This window comes from Brachyhypopomus gauderio, chromosome 18 (assembly GCF_052324685.1).
Source record: "Brachyhypopomus gauderio isolate BG-103 chromosome 18, BGAUD_0.2, whole genome shotgun sequence".
NCBI lineage: Eukaryota > Metazoa > Chordata > Actinopteri > Gymnotiformes > Hypopomidae > Brachyhypopomus > Brachyhypopomus gauderio.
The window spans coordinates 18,340,315-18,361,639 of record NC_135228.1 but is presented as its reverse complement, the minus strand read 5'-3'; the positions used below and the strand labels follow the sequence as shown (position 1 = coordinate 18,361,639).

Below are 21,325 nucleotides of genomic sequence, written 5' to 3'. Positions count from 1 at the left end.
GGAGAGGAGAGAGAGAGAAGGAGAGAGAGAGGGGGGAGAGGAGAGAGAGAGAGAGAGGGGGGAGAGGAGAGAGAGAGAGAGAGAGAGAGAGAGAGAGAGAGAGAGAGAGAGCGGGACATTAATATCGTTTATATAAAAAATTGTAGTTAAGTACACAGAGTTTCAGAGAAACAGGACATTTGAGACATTAGGTCCTTCACCAGTCCTGGGTCTTTAAGCCGTGAGGACCTTCAGTCAGCGCGTCCCGGTTAGATGTGGTGCACCAGACGACGTTGTCATTAGGGAGAAGACACGTCGAGACGTCGGACAGGACTAATAAAACGCAGTTCAGTGAACATGCAGAATGACCGTGACGGTTGTGTCGTGTCTGTTATGATTTCCTTTCACCGGACGACCGCAACAAGATCCAGCACTGTTCACTGTTCGTTAGCGCAAGCTGGCTGAGCTTTGCGTGGGGCTTGATGGAACATGCAGGTAACTGCAGCTTGTGTTAATATATCTTATTGATTTATTATTTATTTTATAGCTATGCTTTTTCAGGAACGAATGCATCCATGCGCATTTACTGCTATATTTATTAATGCCTAGTATCTCCGTCAAAATACACGTTAATAAAGTTAATTCTAAGGCTCCTATGCTAAACGGAACAGAATTGAAGAATATTATTTATTACACCAGTTTTTCCCCATAATGTTTCTCATGTAATCCCAAAACTCAGAGGCGAGCAGAGAGATTAATTTCACGAATGAATGTATACTGCTAGGCTTTAAAGTTTATGTCGTGGAGTTTAGACCTGGCAGTGTAAATCGTGCACCACATATATAAGTTATTTTTACATGACTGTTTATCTCTTTCCCTAATGCTCGCAGATTCCACTACTTGCTGTACCCCTTGCGGTTTGAGATGAGTAGCATAAGGTATAAGACCGCCACGGTTAAACGGTTAAGCTGCTGTCACCAGCGGCGAATGTGCAGAGTGCGAATATTTCTGCTGTGCTTGGCCATGCTGCTGGGAATGGCCCTGCTTCTGGGCTTAGTCTTATCTGCCAATGAAACAAATAGACAAGAAAATATTTCAGTCAGGGTTCCTGATCTTATCAACGACAAGGTGGGTGTTCACGCACATGTCTGTCCTTGTTTGTTGTATTGAATGGTAGATGATAGGATAATGAAGGTAATACATCAACACACGTCGCATTGTATGATACCAAATTGCTACCTATTGTTTATATGCGCCTAAAAGCTCTGATCGTTCCCTGTACAATTTAACCATTTCCCCAGCTGACTCACAGGCCAAGTAAGCCTACTGCAGCCCACGTGAAACGACTGGTCTCTCAGGTGAACTGGGGTAGGCTTTGGTATGCCCATCTCAAGCCAATACTTATAGAGCGATATCCAGGGTCCCGTGGTAGCTATGCTGTTCAAAGGGTAAAGTATCAAAGGGATTAGATAACTTTAACATTTTAATCAAGCAAATTATTTTTGCATAACATTATTCAAAAATAATTTACTTTTAATTTAATATGAGCTTTTAAAAGGGTTTTCTTTTTGTTACACTTTCTGAATTGTTCCTGTATGTTTTTTCTCTTCTTGCCTGCATTACAATACAGCATATTTCCTCACTCTTGGACTCTCTCTCTGCGGGATGGTCAGTGGAAATCGATTCCTTCAACTCTGAAACCCCTCGTGGTCCAATCAACTTCTCCAACATCTTGGCAGTTTTAGATCCTATGGCTCCACGCCGACTGCTCCTGGCTTGTCACTATGACTCAAAGATGGCGGGTTCACATGACCCCAAGCAGGTGTTTTTGGGGGCTACTGACTCAGCTGTGTCATGTGCCATGATACTGGAGCTCGTCACTGCACTAGACATACACCTGAAAAAGCTTAAACTGCAGGTGAGTTACTACACAGCAAAATCCCCAGTGCTGAAATCACTTTGTGGTGTATATTCGTATTCTCCTTGGCACAATGAACAATGCAGATGTTAATTAAACACAGTAGGTGTTAATTCAGGACTAGGGAGTTTTCTGTGTAGAGGTGTGAATATATAGACATTGTACATTGTTTCATCTGCAATAGCTGCTGCATACCTGAAATTACTAAAAAAATATATATCACATTAGAACCCAAGTCAGAAAATCTACATTCTGCATATAAAATCCTTATCAGTAATTCACAGGTCGTTTTTCTAAGGTAAACAGGAACATCTGATGCTTAAAAGAAAGTCTCTGTCAGAACTATGAATAGCCAGCTAGCTGCACTGCTCTAGAGTTACTGTTACTGGTACTGTCACCTAATATGTAATAGAGACTAGAACTCCAGCATTGTACCAATGTCATTGTTTTGCAAATCCACAGTTTCAGCCAATGCCCATTAGTTACATAAAACTTTGAGCATTTATCATTATACCAGCTATGATTTTACGTTATAAGGTGATAATGATCTGATTACCCCCCCCCCCCCCCCCCATTAGAGGATTACACTTTACTGATTAGATAGATAGGACAAAAGATAGTGCTTGTATTTAGTGTATACATTTTAAAAGAAAAAGTCACAGCTTTTGTCTGTTTCTCTTGTCTATAAAGAGTACTCCATTAACACTGCAGTTAGTCTTCCTTGATGGTGAAGAGGCGTTTGTGGAGAAGACCGCCACTGACTCCTTGTATGGTTCCCGTCATCTTGCTGAGCACATGTCCCATGTTGCACATCCTCCAGGCGCTGAAGACACCACCCTGCTGCATGCCATTGTAAGAGCTTTTTTGCAAGAGTGCTTGTGTGTGTGTGTGTGTGTGTGTGTGTGTGTGTGTGTGGTGACAGTACCAGAACGAACTGCCTTTGTCTTGTAGTTCTTATCATCTTCATGTAATAATGTATTGTTATCATGTTATTGGGATTGCCAGGATCTCTTTGTTCTATTGGACCTGATTGGTGCCCCAAGTCCTACGTTTGTTAACTATTTTGAGAATACAGCCCGTTGGTTTGAGCGTCTTATATCTGCAGGTAATGGATCAATCTAAATCTAACTGAGAACATTTAAATTGATTACCTTGCTAATTTATTCATAATGCTTTCATTTTTGCCATTCAGAAACAGCAATGGTATTACCATTCTATGAATGGTGTAAAGCTGTCTTTGATCCGTAATAAATCTCTTTGTAAAGAGGGGCCATATTTAAGCATTTTGACTAGCATTTTGACTAGGTAGTAGTAATACTACATTCAGTCATTTACAAAGATTTATTTACTAAACTTAATGATCAATTAGCATTTTATTCTGAGGAGGCCGTGTTCCTATCTGTCTTCAAGAAAAGAGACTCCATAAGCTGGGCCTCCTCTCTTCTCACTCCACTGAGCAGACCTACTTCAAGAAGGACATCATCATGGCTCCAGTAGAAGATGCTCATACTCCATTCCTTCAGAGAGGTAAGGAATTAATAAAACAGTTTATACAGCTTAATTTATGGCCATTAAACCTTTGGCCCGAGAAGTTTTAGACTTATTTTCCCAAAGGGCTGAATATTTCCTTTAGTCTCACATTCTCTTTGGCTGTTTACTGCTAAATGCAGGAGTTCCAGCGCTACACATCATTGCTACACCCTTCCCGTCTTATTGGCACACCGTGGACGACACTGCGGACAAGGTCCACAGTGATACTGTGGAGGATCTCACCAAAGTTCTGGTGGTCTTTCTAGTGGAATATCTTGGACTGTAGAATACCATTACATCCCTCATTACGACCGTTCCACTGCTATCATGGCACCCACCACAAGCAAAGGTTCAATGAGAAATGTGAATATGGGCGGACCTTTTTGTGACTGCATCTTAGGTTTGTTTTTGATGGGTTTGTGGCATTATATATGCAGTCATGTGGTATGGACAACAGAAGATGAACAGTTGTAATGTATAGTGCGTCCCACCAAATATCACAAGGGGTCAGATCCAATTCCCTTCGTGTTTTAAATGGATGATACTAATTCAGAATAAGCAATGGTCCAAGCCATGAATGATGCTATTGGTCAAGAGTTGTCTTAATACGTGTTTCCAGCCATCACTGATGTGTGAGCTGCTTTTCCAGGTTGAAAGCACTCAACAACTAATCAGCCAGTCATATCCCAAATATATTCCATAATTAATCATCTGGATTTCAGTCCATGCGCATCTGCTAGTGCCCTTGAATAATGACTAATAATGTTGGTGATATAGTGGCATACTTCAAAAATGCCACTCTACTATTTATTCCAGTACTTCTAGAATTTTTTGATCCAGCTTTCCAGCTTATGGGCTCCCATTTCTTTGATGTCCTTGAAATGCGGTTCACCAGTGCTTCAAGTTGTAAAACAGCACATTACAAAATCAATGCTGAAGATCAGAAAACCTATTTGGCATGTTAGCCATAAATTGACCTCTGACACTTATTGTCATGTTTATTTGGCATGTACCAAACACATGGCTTTTGTATTTCTATGCATTAAATTCTTGCATTAGATTATTTAGACACACTGATTTGATAAGCAGGAGATGGGTGTTAGTGTCACTGGATATAGTGAAGTAGGAAAGATAAGTTTCAAGCCTTCTGTACACTATGCCAGATTTAAATACTGCAAGTAGGTGCCATGTTTGGTATGTAAACAGTAATTTATACTACAGATTTCTAGATCAAATTGATCAGCTCTGTTAGCTAGATAAATAGGTTATGGATTTAATTTTGTGTGTCACAGTGGCATATTCCTGTCCCCTGAATGTTTTTGGGGGTGTGATGTCCTTCTCTTAGAGATTATTATAAGTGGCCACCATATATATAAGGTGCCTTTATTAATGGCTTCTGAAGTGAACAGGGTATTGTGTTAAGTGATGAAATCATGTTAAAAAGTAATGTTGTTAAACCAATGTGCCAAGACAGATGTTGGGCCCATGATAGGTCAACATCAAAGTAAGATGTGGAGAGTGGTAATGGTAAAAAATTTATTCCAATATCCCAGTGCTCTTGCAGGGCACTGAATGCACACGATACAATGCACTTAAATACTACACTATAATAACCTGCCTAAATGTGTAAGAATGTCTGCATAAAATATTTGCTGCCTTTCAGGAAACGTAATTTCCATTACCCTTCTGTCTTGAAACAGTATATCAGTATATGCTCTATCAGAGAAATCATAGCACCTGCACTGTGCTGCACTGTCACTTTCCTGCAGGCCTCTGTCCGCTGTCTAAATAATAGGCTATGCAATGTATAGACTACATTTTGCATTGAATGCTTTAAATGTATTTTTCAAGTAAAAGAAAACGTTTTAGTTTTGTCTTTGTCTTCTCTAATATTTCAGATGTATGGTAGATAAATGAGCTTTGTATGTGTTCTTGTCACAGACATGATCTACTGATTAGGCTATGCTCAAAATAATTAGGTTTTTTAAAGGAAAACACATAGGCCATGGACATGGCCTGCACAGATTCAGGTTTTTCCCTGGTATAACAAACCTGATATAACTCATGAAATGTTTGATAAAATGGGGAAGCTCTGCTAGAAGAGGCAAAACCTAAAAATGTCTAGGGCTGGAGGGATCCAGTACTGGTGAAAACCCCTTACACGATAATAAGAATGCATGTATACAGTCAGGACACTAGAGGGCGGTAAACAGCAGGGAAAGCGGTAGGTCATGCCGAAGAAAACAAGGTCAAGTAGAAAACTGGTAGCTTAGCTGGCTAGCTAACTATCTAGAGTTCGGATTGCTTATTAAGTCATGTAGCTATATATTAAAACTTGCACTATCGATAGTCAAGACGAATACCAACATCTCAGTCTCAACGGTAAAGTATATAGGTTACTCATTTACGTGGGTTTTGCAAGCTAAATATGCCGTAGCATGTAATTTCATAAGTACCTAGTATACTAACTAGCTACATGCACATTAATTAGTATCTAGTGGGCTCTTTGATAAGTAATGACTATCCATTAGCTGTTAAAATGTCGGGACGTCATAGAATTAAATCATATTTTCCAACGCTACATCTAGATAAACCTTTTGAATGAACAAACACGGACAAGTCAGAGAGCCTCTGGTCCTTTTCCACCGCACCCTGTCACTCAAGCTGACCCTCCTGTTTGTAGGTTGTCCTTACCGCGCATGCGCCTCGCCATGGCGCGTCACAGCAAACTGCAGAAGCAGGTGTTATCACTGTACCGCCAGTTCCTGCGCGCTGGACGAGACAAGCCGAGCTTTATACCGAGGATACGTGAGGAATTCCGCGCAAATTCCACTTTAAAAAAGTCGGATGTCATGCATATAGAATATATTTATCGGCGTGCCCAAAGACAACTGGAACAGCTTAAGGATGTAAACACGAAACAACTGGGATTCTTTTGCAAGCATACGGAGGACAGCTGATTGTTGCTTCTTTTGCAAGCATACACAGGACAGAGGATTGTTGCCCATTTGGGAAGTAAACGGACAGACATTTATGTGATGCGGGGAGGGATATGTATCAGTAAATCCGTTTAAAATAAAATAAATGTGTGTACTTGTCTGTAGACTTTTTTTTTTTTTAACCACTGGCTTATTCTACTGCCAGAAATGGTGCACTTACTCACACACAAAACCTATACAAAGGAAAATTATGACTCCCAAGGATTAGTCAATTGTTTGTTGTTTATTGGCTTTTTTTGTTACATGCAATGTTTGACAAGAAATCTAAAGACGAGTATCATAAAACATGGATGGATGGAACATACAGGAATCTGTAACTAAGTATCATAAAACAATGTTATTAAATAGAGAGATTGGACTTTGCATTGAAAACTGCAATAGAGCTTTGAGGTTCCTCAGTGAGCAAATACAATTCTGACAGACCCATCACACCAAGGACTGCAATAATAATAAAGATCTAAGTAAGTAAGTAAAATTTTATTTATAGAGCACCTCTCAAGATAAAAATCACAAGGTGCTTTACAGGATAAAAGAGAAAAAACAATAGTAAAACAATATCTATATGTATATAAAAAATATAAGAAAAAACTAAACAAATGCAAGCCTAAAAAGATACGTTTTTAACATTTTTTTAAAAGACATCACCGAATCTGCAGTTCTTATAGGCAAAGGAATAGAGTTCCAGAGACGGGGAGATGCTGTTGCAAACGCTCTATCACCTTTAGTTTTCAATCTTGTGTGTGGTATGGCCAGTAAAAATGTATCACCTGATCTCATAGACCTAGGGGGAGTATACTCATGCAATAGTTCACTGATGTAACTTGGGGCTTGACCATGTAAACTTTTGTATGTCAGGACCAGAATCTTGTATTGTATTCTTAATTTAATGGGGAGCCAGTGCAGTTGTGCGAGTAAAGGTGTAACATGACAGTATTTTGATGATTTAGTTAGAAGCCTCTAATATTGTGTGCTTGTGGGTCAGTAAATCAAAATATATTTGTATAGCGCTTTTCACAAGTACAGTACAGTACTTTTTTCACAGTACAGTGAGTCTGGTGTACCAAGTGTCCTCAGATGTTCTAGACTGGATTGAGATTGGGTGAGCTGGCAGGCCAGGAGAGTACACTCATTATGTACTCATGATCTGCTGGGGTTGCCAAGTACCGTTTGGCATGCAGCTGTATAAATGGTCCAAGAACATGCCATGATAACATCCCCCAGACACGCACACGGTCACCACCACCCTGTCTTTGACTCTTAGAGGTGGTTCTCGTGCATTTAGCAGCACAAACCGGGGTTCCTTCGAGAAGGCAGAGCTCCATTTGCGGTACTCCCAATGTTGATGATGATGAACCTTGGTGCTTTAACCACAAGTCTGCTTCACAGACTTAACAGTGATTGCTCAGCGATGACTGACCCTTTCCTCGTTGTTCCAGTGTTCATTCCAGACGTTAACTGGAAAACTGTGGCACATTGATTGTTCTATACCACTCACCATAGTGGTCATTCCCCTCTGGCATTAGTGGCCCATATGGAACACTGAACAATATACAATGTTAAGTGAAGATTGAAGGGATCACGTCTGACACCTGTCTGATAACTGATACCTCATTTGTTTTGGACATTTTTTTTATGTGTCAATAGTTTTTGTACCAACCTGTTTTGTATCAGTCTTTCTTTTTTTTCTTTTTTTTCACAGGTCAAAGGTGAAATAAAACGTATTTTTTTGAAGCACTGACTTGGCATAACCACAAGGGGGCACTAATGTTTAAACTATACAAGACGAAAGCAGCCGACGTAAACAGGAAGTTAAAGGGTGATTGGGTAAGTGAACGGTTATGGCGATTTAGCGTTATGGCTGTATGTAGAAAAACAATGGTTTTAATTATTTTGCTCTCACTGTCAGATGAGGCAGTATGACTATGTAATGTCTGCTTTAGTAATTTATTATTTCAAACAGAAAATATGGCGGATCCGAGAAGGGAGAACTCGAACAATGCGATGTCAGATGCTCAGTTAGTGCAGCAGGTTGGTCAACTAACAGCTTGATGCAAACCTACATAGCTCATTACCTTCCTCATAACGTCGTTCAACCTACTAATAACAATAAAATACAGCTTCCTAGGCCTACTAAACTATTATACATGTTCCTAACTGAATATTCTCAACGTAAACACAAACACTACCACATGATGTTTCTATGCGTTACATAAGTGGGTGTGATTGTTGGTCTTTAACTGTGTAGCTATATATATATTTTTTGTGAATTGCAGTTAGCTCTACTTGGCTGGCTCAAGACTGACAGTGTAGAGTGTAAAGAATTCCTGACTGCTGTTACTGGCATGCAAGTGGCACGGGAAGTACTCAATAGACTATCTGGCCAAGGAAAAGTGGATGCTTATAGGGTAAGGCATTATTGAATTTTACTCTAATTTAGATTAATTATGTTGATTCTAATAATAAGTAATACATTCAGAAGATCAGAAACTGTAGAGAGAATTACTTTAGTAGTATATGTATAACTTCTCTGTGCATAAGAGCACACTATTACAGTCCTGAAGATAAAGATCACTTTTTTGTATGTATGCATTTACAGAAAGAATGTATTCAAAATGTGGCTGAGTTTGTGAGGAGGAATCCCAGAGCCTCTCAACAGCAGTTGAACGAAGCAGTTGAGAAGAATGTGCTTCTGTTTGCTTCAAGAGTGCAGGCCTTAGACCGTACCCCTCTCCTCTGAATGTTCGGCCGTCAAGTACGACCTTGAATTCTGACCTGTGTCTAATTTTACCACCCATCTTCTCATTATTTTACTTGTTGTTTTTTAACACCTCCTTTAATAATATCCTTTAATAATAATGTAATTTTCATTGTTTTTGACATTTATACTTAAATTACCATCACCTCTTTTTAAATTACACTTGGTATATTGATGATGTAGTGGATTAATTAAATAAACAGTTGAGTGGAATAAGTGGAAGGTCTTTGTGTCTTTTAATTTTGTTTGCACTTGAAAGTTTCCATGTATTTATTGGCCCTACAAAATGGCTTAATTTTGATTAAGCTTATTCTTCACAAAGAATGATTCAGTTTTGTATGTCCAGAATTTGTGCACACAAGTCTTAAAAGGAGAGAAAGGCACAGGAAGAGTAGGAAGAGAAGGAGGGAGAATAAACTGTGGGAGATTATAATAAGCTTCGGGTCCATCATTGTGTTCATCAAACAACACCTGCAATGAATCCCATTATGGAGATTCACATTCACAAGACCCCTTGATGACTTTAAAGGCAGTGTTGCGTGTTCTGTCCAAGCCGTTGATTAGTAACTGTGCTTTTGAAGTAATTAGAAATGCATCTGCTGCTTGGCAATTGTACTAAGGGATTATATATAACTCTGAGAAACAGGAATAAATATGCTCATATAGGATATGATGCTCTGTTGATATAGCATCTCAGCTGCACCTGGGCACTTGTATGTGATAGACAGTAGTCTAATGGTGGGGGGTGGGGGGGTCACTGTCTTGTGAGCTGCCCCCAAAGATGAAAGGCAATAGGTGACTGGTCAGAGAGAACAAAGCAATGCAGTCTCAGCTAGTCTACCATCTGAACACAATAGAGGAAGAACAGCACTCTATATTTGGGTGTATTTCAGCCTGGAAGCATCAAACAAAGCAATGTCTTTATGTCAGGAAAGTAAGAGAGAGAACAAAGCCTGATCTTGCACCCTCCTTCCTAAGTATACAGTTGCAATTAATATAAAATCATGGAACACATTGGCTTTTGGTAGAGAATGCTATGAACAAATTTTTTCAATGGAAATAGCCTACATCAGAAGTGATCTCCTTACGGAGATGATTTTCAAGTCCCTCCTTCCACGACACAATTTCAATTTAGACAAAAAATACAATTAACGGCTAGTGCTTATGCAACATTTATTAATTTCATTGCATTTCTGAGGTTTGACTTGTGAGTCAGTATCAATTTCATACCAATCAACCTGATTGAAAATAATAGAAAAAAAAGAAAAAAAAATTCTATATGTAAATAACGTTTATGTTGCTCAAGTACAATATCCATTGATGGAACTGAATTCATTCATTTTCCTCGTTTCTAAAACAAACAAAATACTGTTTTTATTGTCTGTGAAGATAGAAAAATGATTACACGTTAGAAGACAGGATGCAGTCTTTAAATCTTTGCAAATTGCAGCAATCATGCCACAGTTACCACCCATCCCTCCGTGTGACTGCCTCTCCCTGTGGCTTCACTTGTGCTGTCCTCCACTTCAGTAGATTACTGTGAAGACACAGAGCTATCACCATTCAAGAAGGCCGGTGTCGGACTGGAAAGATAGCTTCTTTAAAAAAAAAACTGCCGGATCAAACCCAGTGATAGCACAGAGGATAATCAGTAGGTCGCCGTTTCCTGCGATCCGTCTAATCGATACGTGGACGTTAACTCAGGTCGTGTAGGTAGGTTGCGTTTTATCTCCATAAACGTATCGTGGAAAGTTTCCTCAGGTTCCGTCAAAAGTACCTGTGACTGTTTGCATGTACAACTAAAAGTTATTTCCTTCTAATACATTTTATGCTCCTGATAATCTATAACTGTTCAAACTAATATTAACATTTTTATAATCGAATAACTATATAGTACGTTATTACGCTAATTACTAGAATAGTCAAATATTTATTTAAGAAGCATCATCAAAAAGCATCTATATCATCGACCTATAGCAAGCAGCCTATGTCTTTATTATTCACGCGAACTCACGCAAGCGTGTGATAATTATTCGATAATGATGATTCGACATACAAATGTTTTTAATAGATATTACAGGATGTGCTGTCCCATTCAATACTTTTATTACTTAATTTTAGGGATGTGTGAGCAAGAGCCGGATTGTTCATCAAGACCGTATTACCATAACCGACTCCTTATGTGTAACGGAGACTTGGACACTACTATGGGGAAAGATAGCAGTCTGGAGTTGGCCTGCATACTGTACCATGCTTCGCAGAACGGCGTATCCTAAAGCTGTAGTCTCTCCACATTATTTTTTTGCATCCCTATTGTTTTTTTATATATATATATATATCATCCTCTCGTCCTTACATTAAAAGGAAGTAATGTGCTTTAGAATTCATTAAAATGCAGAATGCATTTGTGGACCGACTTTCTGATTCATGTATTATTTGGCAAAGTAGCCCTGTCCAGTGTCTCTTAAGTCATCTATAAGTCCATGCATGTAAGCTTTTTGCTTGAAGGCAAGCTTTCTGTGGTGTTGGATGTGTGTGTGTGTGTGTGTGTGTGTGTGTGTCTATATGTGTGTGCTCTTTATGGCTGTATGAATTTGCTTGTCCATGTGACTTCCCGCTGGTGTGTAAGCCATGCCTCGTAGACCAGACGTCAGCGGCAGCTGTTGCTTCCCGCTGCACCTGAATGAGGACAATGCTCGCTTTGGCCTGCTGGCGGCGCTCATCCTGCTCTACCTGCTATGCGGGGCGCTGGTGTTCTCCGCCCTGGAGCGCCCGTCTGAGCTGCGGGCACACCGCCGCTGGGAAGAACGACTGGCCAACTTCACCCGGCACCATGGGCTGAGTGTGGAGAGTCTGGAGGCTCTGTTGAGGCACTATGAGGAGGCCGTTGTCACTGGCGTTCGTGTAGACACGCTGAGGCCCCGCTGGGACTTCTCTGGTGCTTTCTACTTTGTTGGAACGGTTGTTTCCACAATAGGTGAGTCTTGCAGCAAGGACATTTAGTTTTAGAATTACGTTCTACGGAAAGGTTCTGGTTTGGTTTTTAAGTTATTCATTCATTTAGTGTCTTCTTTTAAATTCCCTTTATGTCTAATGTGTTCTAAGGTAGATAATTACACTCCATCCATCCATTTTCTATGCAAAGAGGCCCAGGTTTCCCTCTCCCCAGCTCTTCTGGGATGATACAGAGACGTTCCCAGGACAGCTGAGAGATATAATCTCTTCAGCGTGTCCTGGGTCTTGCCCGGGGTCTCGTCCCAGTTGGCCATGCCCGGAGCACCTCAGCAGGGAGGCGCACAGGTGGCATCTGGACCAGATGCCCGAACCACCTCACCTGGCGTCTCTACTCCGAGCATCTCCTGGATGACTGTACTCTTATCTCTAAGGCAGAGCCCAGACACCCTGCAGAGCAAACTCATTTCAGCCACTTGTATCTCATTCTTTCGGTTCTCCACATGAATTCACAGGCCACTTTATTATGAGTTAAAGAATGAATGACGTTACACACATATAGTGCCTTTACACTCAACACACAGCTTTTGCATCCAGTCAACAGATTGGTGACCTACCGGTCTTATAAAAGTACAATTTTAGACTTTAGCACCTCTATTACCATGCAAAATATTAGCTACCTTCCACCCCATTTATCACTTGTAATTTTCAGACTGGATATTTCTATTGAGATATTTCTATTTCTATTGAGCCTAACTCCCAAAGTGACATTTACACTTGACATGACACTTTGTGTTGTGCTGGGTATCAGGCACAAGAGTGCTGTGGCGTTTATGAATAAGTGTCAGTGTGACTGCTGTGTTGAGAGTTGCTGTTATGATTCAGACAACCGCTGTCCTGTGGTCAGTAATCATCCAAAGTGATCATCACTATCATGGCTATCACAAACCATGTTTGGAAACTTTAGATTCTCTAAATGTACACATACAGTGTGTTCCTAATAAATGAACAGATTTTAATGGGTGGTTAGTGTAGTTTCAGATTAGGTCGTAGTTGTCAAACTTTTTTAGTGTCTGTCCTTTGCTATCTTGCACAACCCCTGCCTTTAATATTACTTCTCAAATAAATACGCTTTTGAATATCCGAAAACACCAGCGTTTCTATCCATCACTTCTCTATAGGCTTTGGCATGACCACACCTGCCACAGTCGGTGGCAAAGTCTTTTTGATCTTCTACGGCCTCATCGGCTGTGCCGCCACGATCCTCTTCTTCAACCTCTTCCTGGAGCGCATCATCACCATGCTGGCGTACATCATGCGCTGGTGCCACGAGCGGCAGGTGCGGCGGGCGGGCGGTACCGGCGAGGACGCGCGCGGTGGCGACGACAGCCTGGAGGGCTGGAAGCCGTCGGTCTATTACGTGATGCTGATCCTGGGCGTGGCCGCGCTTCTGATCGCCTGCTGCGCCTCGGCTCTCTACTCCGCCATGGAGGACTGGGACTACTTCGACTCCCTCTACTTCTGCTTCGTGGCCTTCAGCACCATCGGCTTCGGGGATCTGGTGAGCAGCCAGCGTGCGCGTTACGAGGCCATGGAGGCCTATCGCCTGGGCAACTGCCTCTTCATCCTCATGGGCGTGTGCTGCATATATTCGCTCTTCAACGTCATCTCCATCATCATCAAGCAGACGCTGAACTGGATCCTGGCCAGGCTGGACTGCGACCAGGCAAAGTGTCCCTGCCGCGGACGCGTCTACAGGAGACAGAGCCCCACCTGCTGCTGCTGCCCCTGTCTGCCTGGCCGGAGGCCTGGCCTACTGCCCCCGGCTGGACGGCCTCGCCAGAGGGCGCCGAAGCGCAACGCCGTGCACCCGGCCACGACGGCCGCTGAGGGGGCGAGGAAGCAGCGCTTCACAAATGCGTCAGTGGAAACAGTGTGTGACAGTGAGACCGAGGCTGGCCCGGGCCCAGATGGAGGTTATCTGACAGGGCGCAGACTGTCTGGGGAGATGATCTCTGTCAATGACTTTATGGCCAACAAGGTTTCTCTAGCGATTCTTCAGAAGCAGCTCTCTGAGACTGCTCATGGAAACCCAAGACAGAGCCACGTTCGACAGAATGGCTTCTCTGGAGGAGTGGGAGCCTTTGCGATCATGAATAACCGCCTTCAAGAGACCAGTGTTGACAGGTAGTTTATTATCTAGAAAGAAAACTAAGATGATTGTGTCCAGTATTGGCCAAAATAGTTTTGGGATCAGAATTTCTTACTACATATAAATGCCAACTGAATGGGCAGCAGAAAGGAAAGAAATCTCTATTTAATGATCATTCAATGTACAAATTTTGGGATTTGTAATCAAGAATAGATCTAAAGAACATAATAATTTGGACTACATGTCCTAAACATTGCCAAAGTGCAGTAGTTAATTCATAGAATCAGATAGAGGCAGGCGGTGTTAAACGAGCACGGTGCTAAGTTATGCATGAATGGCTATCCTCTGTAGGGGAGACCAGAGTCCAAGTTTCACATCTGCTCTGAGAGGAAATGTAACAGACTGAGCCATTTCAATTGTGTCAGCTCATCTAAGAGTCACTCTGAAAAGCTGAAGTGATTGGCTTATGTGGTGAGCAATCAAGACTGGGCTTCAGGAGAGCTCCTTCAGGGACTCTTCAGGAAAACAGACTGATTTGTAAGAGCTGGCTAGCCGCTGCCCTGGCACTCTCGGTAGAAGCACCACACACGGAAAAGACGACAAGTATCGAGTCATTTAATGACTCTTTATACGGCATCATTTAACGGAAGCTGTCAGTGATAGTAGCATAAGTGTTCCCCTAAAAACAATTTAACTGAAGTGAATACAAATATTTTTGGATGTAGCTTTTAACAGCAGTGAATTGCTAACCACAATGACTGGGGCTGACAGTGAATTACTCATATTCCTATTATTCTGATGGAAACGCTTTTTGGACCAAGCACCTCTATATTCACATGTTACTTCTATTAAAATATAAATAAAAATCTGTATGTACTGCATCAGTAGACAGATTGTATAAACATGAATCTATTGTAGATATGTTGTTCTGTAAATAAGTAGCTGCCTTACACTTGTGCTGAATCCTTGTTTTGACTTGTGTTATTTAACGGCTAATCATACCATTTACTAGGAATGACTCTGTGAAAGCCACACACACAAAAAATGCAACTATCAGCCATTTGCTTTAGTACATCTGAAAATTTTTAACATTAGACTGTGTACGCCCACAGTTTCCATTTATTTATTTATCCACCGTCTCACCATGAGGAGTGACGTACAAGAGCCGGTGAAGAGGCACGCGCCACCCCTCTGACGTCATCCTGAGAATGACCGTTGAGACTGTTGAGGTAGCGCACCCCCCCCCCAAAAAAAATACTTATATATTTTTCTTTAGTAGTTTTTCATTATTTATTTTATTAGAATCCCAGCTGGCTTCTGATCTTGGAGGGAGTTCACTGAATTCACACCCACAGACACGTCCTGTTCTCGATAGATAACTAGGTCAGATAGCTGCTGCTAATATTTGTTTCCAAGCTAATACAAGCTAAAGCTAACGGAGAACCTGTTGACAGGAAGCGCCTACCTAGCTTTACCTGTTGACTTTATATACCAGAGTGGCAACAGCAATAACATACTACTGAATTCGATAATATATGATTTCCGTTTAATAAATAAAACAGCAACACCATGTCGAGATAAAATCTCTCAGTAATGTTCACAAAATACCTTTCCGTTTAGGGACTACTTTTCCGTCCCTGTTCATCTTTCCAGATTACTTCCAATGTGGCTCATGAATTTGACAACTGCGTGAAGATATGCAAATGAATCACCTGTGCTATTTCGACCAATGGAACATTCCATCGGGGTTTAGGGTGACAGTTTTTTTTACCACCTGGCCAGGATCTTCGTTTAATTTTGGGGAACAGAAATATACGTCACCCTAGTAGGAAAGAAAACGTACCCGCACTATTATTTCTACAAGAAACGCTAGTAATGCTAGTATAGGACACTAGCATGTCTGCTACTGACTGATTGGTGAACTGAAGCTGGAGTAAAATAAATGCTATCGTCCTACTCTCTAAAACCCATTTGCTGCAAAAAAAGGAACACATTAAAAGAAAAACCTGGCTAAATTGTGAGAAACTATTTTACATTTTCATTTTAGCAGTTTCGCTCCATTCATTCACAGAGTGGCACTTCTCCTCTGTATAAATGATCTGGTTATAGATTAATAGTGCTATTAATCTGCCATTGACCAGTAACGGGATGTTGTTTCAAGCACGTTGTTCGCGCTCCTATAATCTGAGGAGTTACACTCTGCTGCCCTCTAGAGGCCAACTGTTCATAAAGCACACTGCATGTTCAGTTCTAATTCATTGATTCGCTTGTATAAATACACATAAACAATTGATTAATTGAAATTTAGTTTTTATGGCTGTTACAATTTTCACATTTGACTTAAATATTTTACATTTGTCTCAGTTGTTGCGCACACGTATGTAAGTTTATTAATTTATTACTGAAGCTTTAACCTTTAAATAAACACAAATATCAGTAAATAGGATGTGTAAAATATGCACAAAGTTCATTTCACATAACATTATACAATAATGAATTAATTCATTGAATAGACATCCGTTGTAAATTTTTTACAATGTTAATCTAATTTTAAAGAAGTCAGTAAGGCAGCACAATACAGATCATGCAAACATCAGATTACAGAAAAGGACAGTTGAAGAGCTCGAACAATCCTAGTGTTTGTCCATGTTGTAGGTCTGCATGTTCAGAAACCTCAAAGTGCTTTCTTAAAGAAATGGAAAAGATCAGAAAACTTCATTTTGGCTCTCTCATTTAGTCTGGCTTGGGAAATTCATTGGAAATTCGTTAGAAAATTATATGTGCAGTATGTCTTTAAAACTCAGAGGTTCTAAAGACTTGTTAAACTCACGTTTTTATACATTACCTGAGTATCGCTGTGTTCATTTCAAATAAATTTAGAAAATTGAGCAAATATTTCAGAACCTAATGAGTTGGAGAAAACGTAGCTAGTCAATATACAGTGTTCATGATCTTAAGAAGTTGCACAGCATTGCTTCTCTAAGTATTCATAAAGGAAAATGTGAGTGTGTTGGCGATTGACCACACATTCTTTTACTCATGCTGGTATGTTGATGTTAATAGAAATATATCTCTCCACCTGGAAATGACACAACATGTTAATGTGAATCTCTTATTAATAATAGTTTAGAAGATGAATCCTATGTAGAATCTGGAGAACCAAGTTCCTGAAAAATAATAATAATGTTATAATTGATTTATTTGACTGGAGATGTCCAGTGTCAAATAATGCACAAATATTGAAATTTGAAAGCCAGAGAGAAGGTTACCTGGGATAATCTAGCTCTGCGCGCTTCCTTTTGCTGATAGTAAGCAGAAATGATGCGGTTCCGTCTGCAAAATGCAAGGTGCTACAGTTAGGGGTGCGTACAAAATTTTCATGTATGATTTTTTGTTGCATCCTGGGTGATACTCGCTCCAGAGTCTTTAGAATGATCAATGCATAAGCAGTGATGTTTAAAAAGATGAAGCAAATTAATTTTTTGTTGCACACTGTGATGTTGGGGCTGTGTTTGGGAGCATGCTGATTTGCTAAGCAGAGGGACTCAGTCAAACAGCTGCAGTATCCGTGGGGGACTTGGACATCTCTCAGAAGTGTGCATGCTTGATGTTTGCTTACCTATTCCTCAAACTGTATTTGGAATCTCCCTCTTTCTCATTTTGTTCCTTTGTTTGTTTGTTTCTTTCTTTCTTTCTTTCTTTCTTTCTTTCTTTCTTTCTTTCTCTGTATCTCTGCTTTATTTTATGCATCCTTGGTGTAGGCACAATCCAGAGGGGTGGGAAACTGACTTACTTGCTTTGAAGGCCGCCCCCTGGTGGTAGTCCAGGTATCATTGTTGAAGCCAGCACAGTAAGGACTGACAGGAGATCAGGCTCGTCTCCTCTCCCACTCAGTTCCTCAAATATTTCTGTCCAGGAAGCATTCATGCAGGAAGAGTCACGTTTCAGGAATGAAGCAGAATTACATTTCACAATTACACCATTTGTTTAACTGTCAGAAACATTCTCATTAGAAATCAAATAACAAATACAGAATTATTTTAGCTCATTATTTCATGCTGACACCAGATATACAGGTAAAAAAGAGCCAAAATTAGGGATTATAGTTTTAGCAAAGAAAGTGTCTGAATATGAATATAGGTACTTTATTACACACCAGCAACTTTAGATTCCAGCAAGTCCTCTAATTCTGCCTCATGGTGCAGTGCCTCAGGTGACAGCTGGGGGGCGCCAGGGAAGCACACCAGAATGATGCTGATATTGTCAAGGCTTCCCTGGGAAAAAACAAAGGAGGCGGAATAGCGTCATGCAGTGAGAGAAGTTCAAGACACCCCCCCCCCCCTTCCAAAGGGTGTGCCTGTTCTTCAGTCTGATTTGACTTGTGAAGGAAGTGGTGTTGTTCATTTTGCTGTTCACATGTCATGATGTCATCATTCCTAATACACGTACATTTGACAAGAACCTTGGACACAGACTGACTCCAGTGTTGTTTGATGTTTGATTTATAATGCAATGCATGGATGAAAAAGCCAAGGAATGTGTTTTGGGGAGTTAGTATATGCCAACGAGACAACCCATTGCAAGGTTTGTCATCCTATGGGCAACAGCTTAGTGTTTGACATTACAGTTACGTCATAAGCAGTGTTATTTTAGCAGTGTGGTAATAGTATTATCCTGTCACTTGGCAAGAAGCATGTCCGTAGGTTACCACCTCTGAAATGTTTAATGAGGTAGTGACTCACATGCAGGTGTTTTGAGAGTTGGTGAGATGCTAAGTTAAATGTTCTAATCCTCTCACCCTGAGGCTAAAATTAGATCCTCCATTTGCAGCTTAGAGGTTGAACGCTGTGTTGCTATAAACTGGTGGCACTGTCACGACAAAATGAGACTCAGAAATAAGGGAAGGCAGTGATATTTTCAGGTCAGTGCACATCTCTCTCCTATATCCTCTCACAGGCAGGCTGTTAGCCTCCTCTTGCATAACAGTTCAGCTGAAACCAGCATAAGACATCATAGACGAAGTCTGGTGCCCAGGAGTTGAGAAGAAGCATGTGTGAAAGTGTGTGTGTGTGTTTGTGTGTGTATGTGTGTGTGTGTGTGTGTGTGTGTGTGTGTGTGTGTGTGTGTGTGTGTGTGTGTGTGTGTGTGTGTGTGTGTGCGTGCATGTGTGTGTGCGTGCGCGTGCGTGCATGAGTGTTCAGACACCTGTCGTGTTCTAAATACAGTCTTGCCAACAAACAATGAACCATGGTGTTGCTTGTGGATCTTGAGGTTTCTAAATGCATCTATTAGCAATATCCCACAAGAGCCAGCTAGTGCCAGTGCTTGAGTGTGAAACAGAAGCCTTGTGGGAGTCATCCATTATTTACAGAGAGGCTTCATTAACCAATCTTTAATACAGATTTAAATGGCTAGGAGTTTTTTGAGTAACAGCCTTTCAGTAGTCTACGATGCACCACTCATATCAGCTGTGGTCTTACCTTATAGAGGCAGAGTTCGATGACCTGGGAGCACACCTCCCGCAGGTCCGTGCACACTTGCAGTCGGTTTCGTACGAACGCACACAACTCGTCATTGCTGACCGTGTCCCACACGCCATCGCAGGCCAGCACGATGAACTCGTCGGCAGGGGAGCGTTCCACGGCCGAGATCTCCGGCTCGGGTGAGACCATCTGCTCGGAGGGGGGGCGCCATTCTGCCGCCTTGTAGCTGAAGTCACCCAGGGCCCGGGAGACGGCCAGGGAGCCGTTGACTCGCTGAAGGGTCACCGAGCCGCCAGCGCCTTCGATGCGCTCCCTCTCCCCGGGGCTGAAGGGCTTGTGGTCCTCGGTGGAGAAGGCCACGCCGCCCGCCCGGCAGAGGACGGCCCGAGAGTCGCCGCAGTTGGCAAAGTAGAAGTGTCGTGGGGTGATGAGCGTGGAGACCACGGTGGTACCACCTCGCTCCCAGCCCTCACGGCAGGCCATGGCATGCAGGTGTTTGTCCATGAGGAAGAAGCCCTCACGTATGCCCTCAGACACCTGCTCCATGTCCTCCTCCGCCCGGACCTTGCCTAGAAGAGACCACTCACATGAAGCATCATAACTGGTGTCCTATGTATGCCCCACAGGACTGTATCAAACTGTCTCTTCTTAAACCAAAATAACCCTTACATTATTTTCTCAGACTGCAGATAATAAATACATGTTAATATATTAATAATTACTGATAGATGCAGGAAATGTATTAGAAATCACTGCAGTACAGCAAATTATTTAGATTAGGAAAATAATTGGAATGAGTAGATCATTAAAGTTATAGTGCTGGTATGCCATTCATTCTTGTGATTTCTTACTACAGACCTAATCTTCGCAGATTAACAGATGCAGGAACTTTGCCCTCCCAGGTATTTACACTCTAGTGTAACTGTATTTTATGTTCTTTAGTGTAAGAATTGTAATAGTCTTCTAATATTTCAGGTCAGAGGTCTTTCTCATGAAGATCAATAGGCGTACAGTATCTTATCTCACGTCTCAACACTGCATCTGGATCAAGCTGAGCTGAAGGGCCTGCAGATGGAACAAGACGTTCTGCACGGGCATGAGAGAGTTCCTGACCCACCTGTGCCCAGTATGTGGTCCAGAAGGTTCCGAGAGCAGTGCTGGGCCACTGTGCTTCCGGCGTGGCCGTCGTACACGGCAAAAAATCCCCAGTGGGCCAGCTCTCCACCCAGCTGTGGAAAGCAGTTGTGGAAGTCCTCCATGTGGGCCCTCCAGCCCTGCATGCTGGCCAGGGCGTAGGCGAGGCCCCAGGAGGCGCTGCCCTCCTCCATGTACTTGTCCAGCACGGGGCGCTCCAGGTACGGGCTGGGGATGACTCCCTCCTCCTCGCCCACATCCTCCCCCTCGGCTAGTTCCCCCGCGCCTCCCCCGCGCCCGCCTTTGAAAAAGGAGGTGACCCGCTTCTCGGTCTCTTTCACCAGCTGCCGAACAAAAGCAGGCACCTCCACGCTCCCTTTCCTCGAGGTGCGCATGCCGTCTTTTGTCTCCGCTCCCACGTCT

The 21,325-nt window shown here is 41.9% G+C and overlaps 4 protein-coding genes across 6 annotated transcripts; 3 read left to right on the top strand and 1 right to left on the bottom strand.

Annotated features, from left to right (window-relative positions):
- The first annotated feature begins 116 nt into the window (after positions 1-116).
- Positions 117-5,299, top strand: qpctlb (glutaminyl-peptide cyclotransferase-like b). Of its 3 annotated transcripts, XM_076980375.1 has the most exons (8): positions 117-474; positions 870-1,107; positions 1,281-1,427; positions 1,610-1,897; positions 2,588-2,749; positions 2,903-3,002; positions 3,308-3,424; positions 3,568-5,299. In XM_076980375.1, the coding sequence occupies exons 2-8, from the start codon at positions 904-906 to the stop codon at positions 3,711-3,713; spliced, it is 1,164 nt and encodes a 387-aa protein (XP_076836490.1). In that variant the 5' UTR covers positions 117-474; positions 870-903; the 3' UTR covers positions 3,714-5,299. The 3 variants fall into 3 exon arrangements, with proteins under 3 accessions (XP_076836490.1, XP_076836492.1, XP_076836491.1); XM_076980377.1 differs by lacking the exon at positions 870-1,107; XM_076980376.1 differs by lacking the exon at positions 117-474 and having other exon boundaries at positions 484-1,107.
- Positions 5,300-5,645: 346 nt separating this feature from the next.
- On the top strand, positions 5,646-9,398 carry sdhaf1 (succinate dehydrogenase complex assembly factor 1). Its single transcript, XM_076980471.1, has 6 exons — positions 5,646-5,809; positions 6,111-6,887; positions 8,126-8,250; positions 8,387-8,454; positions 8,700-8,831; positions 9,023-9,398. Exon 2 carries the CDS (start codon positions 6,127-6,129, stop codon positions 6,385-6,387), a length of 261 nt encoding a protein of 86 aa, XP_076836586.1. The 5' UTR covers positions 5,646-5,809; positions 6,111-6,126; the 3' UTR covers positions 6,388-6,887; positions 8,126-8,250; positions 8,387-8,454; positions 8,700-8,831; positions 9,023-9,398.
- Positions 9,399-10,733: 1,335 nt separating this feature from the next.
- On the top strand, positions 10,734-15,100 carry kcnk12l (potassium channel, subfamily K, member 12 like). Its single transcript, XM_076980006.1, has 3 exons — positions 10,734-10,894; positions 11,303-12,158; positions 13,315-15,100. The coding sequence occupies exons 2-3, from the start codon at positions 11,813-11,815 to the stop codon at positions 14,322-14,324; spliced, it is 1,356 nt and encodes a 451-aa protein (XP_076836121.1). The 5' UTR covers positions 10,734-10,894; positions 11,303-11,812; the 3' UTR covers positions 14,325-15,100.
- Positions 15,101-16,585: 1,485 nt separating this feature from the next.
- ppm1nb (protein phosphatase, Mg2+/Mn2+ dependent, 1Nb (putative)) lies at positions 16,586-21,297 on the bottom strand. Its single transcript, XM_076980007.1, has 6 exons — positions 20,886-21,297; positions 19,766-20,337; positions 18,442-18,559; positions 18,079-18,193; positions 17,555-17,618; positions 16,586-17,452 (listed from the first exon to the last, which is right to left on the bottom strand). Exons 1-6 carry the CDS (start codon positions 21,295-21,297, stop codon positions 17,426-17,428), a joined length of 1,308 nt encoding a protein of 435 aa, XP_076836122.1. The 3' UTR covers positions 16,586-17,425.
- Positions 21,298-21,325: the final 28 nt, after the last annotated feature.

What these genes read in the sequence shown, in the direction of transcription:
- kcnk12l (XM_076980006.1), top strand. Translation starts at nt 11,813, where the DNA reads ATGCCTCGTAGACCAGACGTCAGCGGCAGCTGTTGCTTCCCGCTGCAC. An exon ending in AACGGTTGTTTCCACAATAG is followed by an intron (nt 12,159 to 13,314) that starts GTGAGTCTTGCA and finishes ACTTCTCTATAG; the next exon opens with GCTTTGGCATGACCACACCT.
- sdhaf1 (XM_076980471.1), top strand. Translation starts at nt 6,127, where the DNA reads ATGCGCCTCGCCATGGCGCGTCACAGCAAACTGCAGAAGCAGGTGTTA.
- qpctlb (XM_076980375.1), top strand. Translation starts at nt 904, where the DNA reads ATGAGTAGCATAAGGTATAAGACCGCCACGGTTAAACGGTTAAGCTGC. An exon ending in CTGATCTTATCAACGACAAG is followed by an intron (nt 1,108 to 1,280) that starts GTGGGTGTTCAC and finishes CCATTTCCCCAG; the next exon opens with CTGACTCACAGGCCAAGTAA. An exon ending in TGAGCGTCTTATATCTGCAG is followed by an intron (nt 3,003 to 3,307) that starts GTAATGGATCAA and finishes TCTGTCTTCAAG; the next exon opens with AAAAGAGACTCCATAAGCTG.
- ppm1nb (XM_076980007.1), bottom strand. Translation starts at nt 21,297, where the DNA reads ATGCGCACCTCGAGGAAAGGGAGCGTGGAGGTGCCTGCTTTTGTTCGG. An exon ending in GGACCACATACTGGGCACAG is followed by an intron (nt 20,338 to 20,885) that starts GTGGGTCAGGAA and finishes GGTCTCTTCTAG; the next exon opens with GCAAGGTCCGGGCGGAGGAG. An exon ending in GCAGAGCTAGATTATCCCAG is followed by an intron (nt 17,453 to 17,554) that starts GTAACCTTCTCT and finishes ATTATTTTTCAG; the next exon opens with GAACTTGGTTCTCCAGATTC.